Source organism: Ornithorhynchus anatinus, chromosome 6 (genome assembly GCF_004115215.2).
Source record: "Ornithorhynchus anatinus isolate Pmale09 chromosome 6, mOrnAna1.pri.v4, whole genome shotgun sequence".
NCBI lineage: Eukaryota > Metazoa > Chordata > Mammalia > Monotremata > Ornithorhynchidae > Ornithorhynchus > Ornithorhynchus anatinus.
The window spans coordinates 29,039,444-29,050,424 of NC_041733.1; the positions used below are offsets into that span (position 1 = coordinate 29,039,444).

Consider the following 10,981-nt stretch of genomic DNA (forward strand, 5'->3'; position numbering starts at 1 on the left):
TAGGGATTAGAACCCAGGTCCTGACTCCTAGGCCAATGCTCTTTCCACTAGACCATGCTGCCTCCCATTGAGATAACTCTTCTGGTTACCTTATGGTTATGTAGGTTAAGTGATCACTCGAAAGATCTAAATGAAGCAACTAGGTAAAAGGGTGAAGCACATGAGATGCTTTTAAACGCACCCCTGCACTTAAGGCAAAGGAAGCTAATGAGGCGTACCACTTTTGTAACAAAAGGATACCTCATTAAAAAAAAAATGGTCAAGCCAAAATGTGTGGTGGGATCACATGGAAAGGCCTTCTTGAAATCGATATTGGTATTTAAGCATGGAGGGAAGGGAGAGTGTCTTTGACACTGGGGAAAGTACAAAAAAGTCACATTTGAGGAGCTAACAATCAAATAGGTGAGGCATTCTAGAGAAACTTGAGGGGCTCTGGTGGAGACCCCCGCAGCAGAAGTTGAGAAGACTGGTCTAAAGGGGAAAGGTGAGGGGGTTAGGGCCACCTGAAAGGACCCCACAATCAATTCCAAACCACATGTACACAAGGCCCTTTTGGACAGCAATATCTTTAGCACGACAGCATGGAAAGACACAGGAGGCAAAAGATATTTGGAAAGCTCAGAGTTATGGATAATAGTGTTATGAAATACACTCATAAAGTGGTTTTTAATCTTCAGTCTTCCTGTTGTTTTGTGAACTCAGGAAACACTAGGGCATCCATGAAAATGAACACATTAACAGCTCCTTATTTTCAACACACCATGAAAATTTGAGAAGGGTATGCTACTGAAACTAGAATAGGAGCTGGGACTCACCCCTGACCCAGCAGAGAATCTGTGTTATTGGAATAAATTTCTCTGAAACAAGAAGTTTTCATTCTTAACCTAAGATATTAAGAGGGCTCAGAATCACATTGTAGTTCTTTATTAAAATGTACAGCAGGGTACCTGAGGTACGTTCATAAATGTGACATCTTCAAAAATAACCTACTTTTCAAATACCACATCCCATTTTATACAGTGTAGAGCAGCAGCAGGTTCATATGTTAAATGTCAATACAAGGAAAAAAAAACATTCTGAAAGTAACATTTTGGCTATCATTCTACCCAACATGGGTGTAAATTTTAGGATATGATCCTGGCCTTCTATATAGAGCATTTTCCTGCTTACCTCTGGAAAGTGAACTCCCCTTACATGAATTACTTTTGTAAACATATTCACGGGAGTAGCTACCAATACGCATCAAGCAATTATTTTAAACCTACAAGACTCAAGATCAAACACTATTTATATTGCTGGAATCTCACTGAGCATTAATCCTTTTAGAATAAGGAGATCACTGATCCAAAAAAAACCACAAGAAAAAAAAAACACCCTAAGAATGGCATAAGACAAAAGATTACATAAGTTAGCGAAACAGAAGCATCTGAAACAGAAAAACAGTTTGCCTTGACAAAAGCAACTGATAAAAAAAAGAGTTGTTCAAAAATAATGCTGCATTACTCCTTGAGCTAATCCCTACCAACCAAGACTCTGCAATTCCTAGAAATAGAACACTCTTCTTTCCAAAAGCAAATCTTGAAAAGGAACATTAAAACACATTCAGTTTGATTTTCCCATTGCCGAACAAATCCCTTTTATGTGAATCTTACCCCTAATCTTTTTCTAATATTTCCCCATCCTTTTAATGTTTTTGTTATGATTACAACAATCTTAAAAAAAAGACAGGTTTTCCTCAACCACAATTTTGTGTATTTCAATAGTCTACATATCACTCTGGTTTCACGGTGTAGTTATAAAGAATGCTGGCTTTTGTTGTTGTCAATGAGCCTGTCCAGTGTCATTTCAGGTGGTCCATAATCACTCCTCTGCCTGGCATCATGTTCCTTGTGTCACTAATAGCCAGTTGCGGTGCTTCACATTGTTCTTTATATCACTGTCCATAACCATGACCTCAAAGCAGGGAAGTAAGGAAGTCATTTGAGAAATGGGCAGGGAAGCTTGATTTCTTTAAAAAATGAAGTAGAGTTGAGTTACTCGGGATAATGAAAGTAGCACTGATCAGTGAGAACCATTAAGAAGAGTGAAGCTCCCCATACAGTTGAAGCCAGAGGCCTTAACTCCATTTGACCCATAATCTTTAAGTCTGACCCACTCACAAACTTTCAGGGACTCAACCCCAGCAGATGTGGAGGGGTCACTGCTTATAAGCAATAAGATACCAATTAAATGGGTGATGACAATCAGTAACTATAATACCAATATTTTCACTAGAGAGAGGCTACAGTCAGCTCTTTCTAGTTAAGTGTTCAGTAGTTACCACCCATCAGAAACAGTGGAGCTAGTAGACTGGAAAAAGGTGGCAGAATTTTAACCTAAAACAAAAGCTTCCTATAAGTGTGAATTCACATTACTGGCCTTCAAGATCTGGGCAACACTGTAGTTCAGGGCTGGAAAGAGCAGATTAATGGCCATATTCTGACCAAAGCATGATTTGTACAGTTACTTTTGTTCTTACTGACAAGGTTTCTTAGGACAACACAGTTGGGCAATTTGAAGGGTGTATTTCTGGGGTGCTTAAGTTCACCTGGCTCATCACACTCCCTAAATGGGGCAAAAATTCAACAATTCATCACTATCACCACTAGTTTAATTTTTTTTTTCTGCAAAAAAAAGTTTGTGGTTAGAATTCACACAAACTACAGTCAAAATGATTCAAAAGTACAAAGTTTAAACAAGACCAATTAAAAGGCTGACAAGGAATCTGGGCAAACGCTGGACAATTACTGCAGAAAAGCATCTTGTTTTGGGGTTCTTTAGCTCCCAAAAGCTGCTTTAATGCATCTTATATAGGTCCCGCTCTTACCCAAAATAATGTGTTGAAAAACCCAGATTCTCTCTGAATTAGAGTTAATGATTCCCAGCAACTTTGATTAGTTCTAGCATTTGAAGAATGCGGATCCATCAGTGGAAATGTGATCGAGAAACCTACTCATGCTGGCAGTATTACTAGTAAAAGTAGGAACTCAAATTGAGAATGCAGCTTGGTAAAGCATAACTTAAATGTACCTTAAGTTTTGATGGGGCAGGTTGAGAAAAGGGTACATACAGTGCAAAATATCTTTTAGTTTCTGAAAATTAATTTATCCTCCCAGCTCATTGTACTGCCTTCTTAAAACAGGCTTTCCATTGTGCAACAGCTTTGAGTTTAATCAAGTTACAAACTATTGGAAAAAAGGAATCAAAGCTCTTGTCGATTCAAACATGCTCATGCTTTCTTCATTCCACACACAGAGCCTCTCATTTAGGAATCTTCTTCCTCAGTTTGCAGAAACCAGAGACACAGTTCACTTTAATCCTGCTTGCCTTCTCGCCACTGCCGTGACCCTTCGTTCCACGCCACGTAGACAAACAGAGCGAGGACCACATGGACAGCAACTACAGCAACGATAGCAGCATAGAAATAGCTGTCTCGGTTGGACATCCCTAAGATTCCTACAAGGCAAGATAAAAATTAAAAAGGCACAGTTTTGATTTTATGACCAACATTAATATCAAGTTTGAGATCCCACACGCTATGAGTCCCACTGAGTTGTCTCAGTGTAATTCCTCATTGAAGCAAATATGAGTAATAGATACTGCTAAGAAGAAACCACAGCCAGAGGTAGCTAAATGTTTACATCAATAAATACAACTTTAGCTTGGGCTTTAGTAGCAAATGCTTCCAAAGTGCCCTCTCTCCCTTGTAGTGCATGCTTTCCTCAGACTTCTTTTTTCTTCTTTTTTGGTTAAATGGTATTTGTTAAGCACTTACTATGTGCCAGACGTTGTACTGCATACTGGGGTAGATACAAGGTAATCAAATTGGACACAGTCACTCATAGTCTTAATCCCCATTTAACAGATGAGGTAACTGAGACACAGAGAAAGTAAGTGACTAGCCCAAGGTCACAAAGCATACATGTGACAGATCTGGGATTAGAACCCGGGTCCTCTGACTTCCAGAACCTTGCACTTTTCACTAGGCCATGCTGCTTCTTACTTCCTCCCAAATCATAAAAAAAAAGGCACACTTCAATAGAGGTCTTGCAATATCCGCCTGATTGAAATTGTGTTTAAAATACTCTTTTGGCCCCATCAAAATGGGGCAATTACCAAAAGTCATTTTACTTGAGTTCCATTATTGTAACATCCAACTAAATGAAGTAACTGAAAACTGGAAACATAACTTCCTGAAAGTGAGACATACTAGAGGCATTTTGCTTTATTTTTGAAAACATAAGCCTTCAATCAGCTCCAAAATCCTCTAGCGGTAAAATCAAAAGTATCTGGTTTGCAGATAGCAATGTCATAAAAACCCGTAAACCAAATACTCTGCATATGAAAAGTCTGGTCTAGAAATACCTTCAAATATATAAGATTTAGAAGAGAAATATAATCCAATGGGTACGGTGATCATTAAAGCTGTGAAAAACAGAAGAGTCTTCAGAGTTGACGCTAATGAACCTTCATTTCTGAAATGAAGAGAGTATACAAGGTCAGTTGCTAAACAGAATTACAGAACTGCTTACAAGTGCATATCAACACTTTCTCTTCACAGAATGAGCCTTGCCTAAAAGCATAAGTTCACGAGCCTATTTACATTTACAAATGTCTTATCTATCTTCCAGAAAAAGAAAAGTAGTTAATAAGTGAATTCATTATGAAGCTGTTCTTCAGTGAACGTATCTCAGCATTAGACAGTAAGCTCATTATTGGCAAGGAACGTGTCTTCTAACTGGTGTAGGGTACTCTCCCAGGTAACTAGTACAGTGCTCTGCACATAGTAAGCGCTCAATATGACTGATTGATTGACTGTGATAACAGTGTGTTGGGTTATGGCCCCTTGACACAGCAAAGGCATTGTACTGCAGTCATCTGGGCCTTAAAATGGGTTTGTGGATAAAATTCCTGTCTGCCCTTTGCAATGTGTAGCAATCACTGCCCCACAGGAAAATGTTGGTGGTAATAATAATAAATGATAATGGTATTTAAGTACTTAATAATAATAATGTTAGTATTTGTTAAGCGCTATGTGCAGAGCACTCTTCTAAGCACTGGGGTAGATAGAGGGTAATCAGGCTGTCTCACGTGAGGCTCACAGTTAATCCCCATTTTACAGATGAGGTAACTGAGGCCCGGAGAAATTAAGTGACTTGCCCACAGTCACCCAGCTGACTAGCGGCAGATCTGGGATTCGTACCCATGACCTCTGACTCTCAAGCCCAGGCTCTTTCCACTGAGCCACGCTATGTGGCCAGGCACTGTACTAAACGCTGGGGTAGCTACAGGACTATGGGGTTGGACCCAGTCCCTGTCCCACATGGGGCTGACAGTCTTCACCCCCATTTTAGAGATGAGGTAACAGAGAAGTGATGTGCCTTGTCCAAGGTCACACAGCAGACAAGTGGTGGAGCCGACATTAGAACTCACGACCTTCTGACTCCCAGGCCCTTGCTCTCTCCACTAGGCCACGGTAAGGATGAAAAAGCACAAGTGTTGCTGTGCAAACCACTACCACTAATAGTTCCTTAACACAAGATCTTCTAGGCTCATCCACCATTTATGAAGGGAAATGCCACTGTCATTAAAGAAAGTAGGTCTGCCATTAGACTAAACATTGGCTTGGCAGGACCCTCTGCCACGGCTTCCAAGGCCCAGCCCGTCTCAACTGGCACTTCTGCTAGTTCACACCAGCTCTGATACGTTCGGGGTATTTACTCCAAAACAAAGAGATTGAAACCACCCACTTTCACCCTCCAAAGTCAATCTTAAGGACGGTCAAATGGAAAGAGGGCAGGGATAGCCTGGAGACAGGGCTCAATTTCAATCTCTCTGAATTTATTAAGACTTACTCCCTTTACGTGAATTTCTGCTCATTGTATTGCACAGGTCAAGCCTGTCGTCCGTTCCCTCTCGGTTGAGTCGGCCTTCGCCCCCCTCCTTTTCAAGCAGCTGACTGCCCCTTTCGAGAAGCAGCGTGGCTCAGTGGAAAGAGCCCGGGCTTGGGAGTCAGAAGTCATGGGTTCGAATCCCAGCTCTGCCACTTGTCAGCTGGGTGACTGTGGGCAAGTCACTTCACTTCGCTGGGCCTCAGTGACCTCATCTGTCAAATGGGGAATTAAGACTGGGAGCCCTACATGGGACAACCTGATTACCCTACCCCAGTACTTAGAACTAGTGCTGTGCACATAGTAAGTGCTTAACAAATACCAACATTATTATTATTATTCATTCAATAGTATTTATTGAGCACTTACTATGTGCACAGCACTGTACTAATTACCCTGTACCTACCCCAGTGCTTAGAACAGTGCCCTGCACATAGTAAGCGCTTAACAAACACCAACATTATTATGTGGGACAACTTAATTACCTGCATCTACCCCAGCGCTTAGAACAGTGCTCTACACATAGTAAGCGCTTAACAAATACCAACATTATTATTATATGGGACAACTTAATTACCCTGTACCTATCCCAGCGCTTAGCACATAGCTCTACACTTAGTAAGCGCTTAACAAATACCAACATTATTATTATGTAAGACAACTTAATTACTCTGTACCTACCCCAGCGCTTAGAACAGAGCCCTGCACATAGTAAGCGCTTAACCAATACCAACATTATTATGTGGGACAACTGAATTACCCTGTACCTATCCCAGCACTGAGAACATAGCTCTGCACGTAGTAGGCGCTTGACAAATACCAACATTTTATTATGTGAGACAACTTAATTACCCTGCATCTACCCCAGCGCTTAGAACAGAGCTGTGCACATAGTAAGCGCTTAACAAATACCAACCTTATTATTATATGGGACAACTTAATTACCCTGTTCCTACCCCAGCGCCTCTAACAGAGCTGTGCACATAGTAAGCGCTTAACAAATACCAACATTATTATTATATGGGACAACTTAATTACCCTGCATCTACCCCAGCGCTTAGAACAGAGCTCTGCACATAGTAAGCGCTTAATACCAACATTATTATTATTATGTGGGACAACTTAATTACCCTTTACCTACCCCAGCGCTTAGAACAGAGCTCTGCACATAGTAAGCGCTTAATACCAACATTATTATTATTATGTGGGACAACTTAATTACCCTGTACCTACCCCAGCGCTTAGAACAGAGCTGTGCACATAGTAAGCGCTTAACGAATACCAACATTATTATGTGGGACAACTTGATTACCCTGCATCTACCCCAGCGCTTAGAACAGTGCTTGGCACATAGTCAGCACTTAAATACCAACATTATTATTATTTCCTCCCCCCCCACCCCAATTCGATTTCGATGGCCACGTTAAGTGGGGGGGGGGGGGTGTCAGAAAGTGTCCGAGGCCTCCCTGTCCTTCCCTCTCTGCCTCCATCGCCTTCCCCGCTTCGGGCCAACCACCTCGGCACCTCGTGGGTGCAGAGCACTGCACTAAGCGCTCGGGAGAGTCCTGCAATAAAGGGGGAGGCGGTCCCTGGCCGCCGAGGCCCCGGCTGCTTCACCCCTAAGGAGGGAGGCTCCATCTCAACGCCATTTCGCCTCTCCGAGGTCCAGAGCGCCCCTCGCTAACCCTCCTCCCCCCGGCCTGATCGATCGATCGATCGGTTGATCGATCGTTCGATCGGCTCCTTACTGCCTGAAGTCGCCCGGCGGCAGCGCGTTGAGCGCCGCTTTATCGAACCGCTCCATGCCGCTCGGCCGCCGCCTTGCCCTCCGGACCACGTGACCCGCCCCTCCGAGAGGGGGGGCCCCCGGCGCGCCGTCACGTGACCCGACCCCCCGTCACGTGACCCGACCCCCCGTCACGTGACCCGATCCCCCGTCACGTGACCCTGGCGCCGTCGCGTGACGCCCCCTCGCCGCGGGCGGCTTCGTTGGCCGCGAGGCGCCGCGCGCGCGGTCACGTGACGCCCCGCCCCCCCCCTTCGCCTCAGGAGGCTTCGATGAGGAGAGGCCTCGCGCGCGTGCGCGCGGGCACGTGACCTCCCCCTTCCCTCCCCCGCCCCTCAGGAGGCTTCGTTCGTTCATTCATTCATTCATTCATTCATTCATTCATTCATTCATTCATTCATTCATTCATTCATTCGTCCTTAATAATAATAATGTTGGTGTTTGTAAAGCCCTTACTATGTGCAGAGCACTGTTCTAAGCACTGGGGTGGATGCAGGGTAATTAAGTTGTCCCACATAATAATAATAATATAATAATACTAATAATGTTGGTATTTGTTTAAGGGCTTACTACATGCAGAGCGCTGTTCTATGTGCTGGGGGAGATACAGGGTGATTAAATTGTCCCACATAATAATAATAATGTTGGTATTTGTTAAGCGCTTACTATGTGCGGTGCACTGTTCTAAGCGCTGGGGGAGATGCAGGGTAATTAAGTTGTCCCACATAATGATAATAATAATAATGTTGGTATTTGTTAAGTGCTTACTATGTGCAGAGCACTGTTCTAAGCGCTGGGGGAGATACAGGGTAATCAGGTTGTACTATGTGAGGTTCACAGTCTTAATCCCCATTTTACAGATGAGGTCACTGAGGCCCAGAGAAGTGAAGTGACTTGCCCACAGTCACACAGCTGACAAGTGGCAGAGCTGGGATTCGAACCCATGACTTCTGACTCCCAAGCCCGGGCTCTTTCCACTGAGCCGCACATGAGGCTCCCAGTCTTAATCCCCATTTTACAGATGAGGTAACTGAGGTTACAGAAGTGAAGTGACTTGCCCAAGGTCCCACAGGTTACACGTGGTGGAGCCAGGATTAGAACCGTTTATTGAACGTTTACTATATGCAGAGCACTGTACTAAGCGCTTGGAATGTACAATTCAGCAACAGATAGAGATACAGTCCCTATCCAATGACGGGCTCACAGTCTAAAACGGGAAGACAGCAAAGCAAAATAGAAGAAAACAAAAACAAGACAACATCATCAAGATAAACAGAATCATGGAGATCGACACCTCATTAAGAAAATAAATAGGGTAATAAATAATATATACAAATGAACACAGGGCTGAGGGGAGGGGAAAGGGGAAGAACAGAGGGCGGGAGGGGAGGAGGAGCAGAGGGAAGGGGGGGCGTTCAGGAAGAGGCCTCGCACGCAGTCCGGGGCCTTTCATAATAATAATAATAATTGTGATATTTGTTAAGTGCTTACTATGTGCCAAGCACCGTTCCAAGCGCTGGGGTAGATACAGGGAATCAGGTTGTCCCTCGTGGGGCTCATAGTCTTCATCCCCATTTTACAGATGAGAAAACTGAGGCCCAGAGAAGTGAAGTGAATTGCCCACAGTCACACAGCAGACAAGTGGCAGAGGCGGCGATTAGAACCCACGACCTCTGACTCCCCAGCCCGTGCCCTTGCCACTAAGCCATGCTGCTTTCATCTTCTTCTGCGATGCACCTTCCGATCGCCCTAATCGATCAGTAGCCAACCTACCCGCCAGCTGATCAAGACGAAGAGCTTCCTCCAAGAATTCCGGGAGGCAGGAGTCATGGCAGTAGAAGCTGGAAATTTTGGCTCAGGGCTGTTTCAGAATTCAAACCCTGGGTCCTCTAATAAAATAAAATTTTAAAAAATGATGTTATTTGTTAAATTCTTGCTATGTGCCAGGCACTGTATGAAGCACTGGGGTGGATCCAAGCTAAAAGGATTGAACACAGTCCCTGTCCCACCTGGGGCTCACAGTTTCAATCCCCATTTTACAGATGAGGTAACAGAGAAGTGACTTGCCCAAGGTCACATAGCAGACAAGTGACAGAGCTGGGATTAGAATCCATGACCTTCTGACTCCCAGGCCCCTGCTCTATCCACTCTGCCATGCTGCTGCCAACCTACTCACAGTACCTCGATCTCATCTATCTCCTTGTCAGCTGTGTGACTGTGGGCAAGTCACTTAACTTCTCTGGGCCTCAGTTCCCTCATCTGTAAAATGGGGATTAACTGTAAATCTCACGTGGGACAACCTGATTACCCTGTATTTATCCCAGCGCTTAGAACAGTGCTCTGCACATAGTAAGCGCTTAACAAATACCAACATTATTATTATTGTTGCAGCATGGAGAAGCAGCGTGGCTCAGTGGAAAGAGCACGGGCTTTGGAGTCAGGGCTCATGAGTTCGAATCCCAGCTCTGCCACTTGTTGGCTGTGTGACTGTGGGCAAGTCACTTAACTTCTCTGTGCCTCAGTTCCCTCATCTGTAAAATGGGGATTAAGACTGTGAGCCCCACGTGGGACAACCTGATTCCCCTATGTCTACCCCAGCGCTTAGAACAGTGCTCGGCACATAGTAAGCGCTTAACAAATACCAACATTATTATTATTATTATTATTATTATTATTCTTTCCCAGGACTCTCTAATAACCATCCTTCCCAAAGGTCTACAGCCTCAAGAGTGCTTTCTCTATTTAACCCACCTCCTCTATCCCCTTATCTCTTCCATTGATCTTGCACCACTCATAATAATAATGATAATAATATAATCGTGGTACTTGTAAAATGCTTATTAGGTGTCAAGCACTGTTCTAAGCAGTGGAGTAGATGCAAGATAATCCAGTCAGACACAGACCCTGTCCCATATGGGGCTCGACAGTCTAAGTAGGAAGGAGAACAGGTATTGAAAAGGTATTGAATTCCCATTTTCAGATGAGAGAATTGAGACACAGAGCAGTAAAGTGACTTGCCCAAGGTCACACAGCAGGCAGGTGGCAGAGCTGGGATTTGTACCTAGGCTTATGATCTTTCCACTTGGGCCACACTGCTCCTCCCCTTAGTTCTGGATCACCACCAGTGCATGAGGGCATGGAGGAGCCGATCCGTGCAAGCCATGCCGAGTCGTGCCCGTGCCAAGCCGTGCCATGCCGTATTGTACCGGGCCGAGCCAGGCCGGGCCGAGCCGACTCATGCCGAGCGGTGCCGTACTGTGCCGGG

At 44.3% G+C, this 10,981-nt stretch overlaps 1 protein-coding gene across 1 annotated transcript; it reads right to left on the minus strand.

The window, feature by feature from the left end:
• Positions 1-908: 908 nt before the first annotated feature.
• On the minus strand, positions 909-7,792 carry VMA21 (vacuolar ATPase assembly factor VMA21). Its single transcript, XM_007665887.3, has 3 exons — positions 7,679-7,792; positions 4,405-4,514; positions 909-3,495 (listed from the first exon to the last, which is right to left on the minus strand). Exons 1-3 carry the CDS (start codon positions 7,732-7,734, stop codon positions 3,353-3,355), a joined length of 309 nt encoding a protein of 102 aa, XP_007664077.1. The 5' UTR covers positions 7,735-7,792; the 3' UTR covers positions 909-3,352.
• Between the last annotated feature and the right edge of the window lie 3,189 nt (positions 7,793-10,981).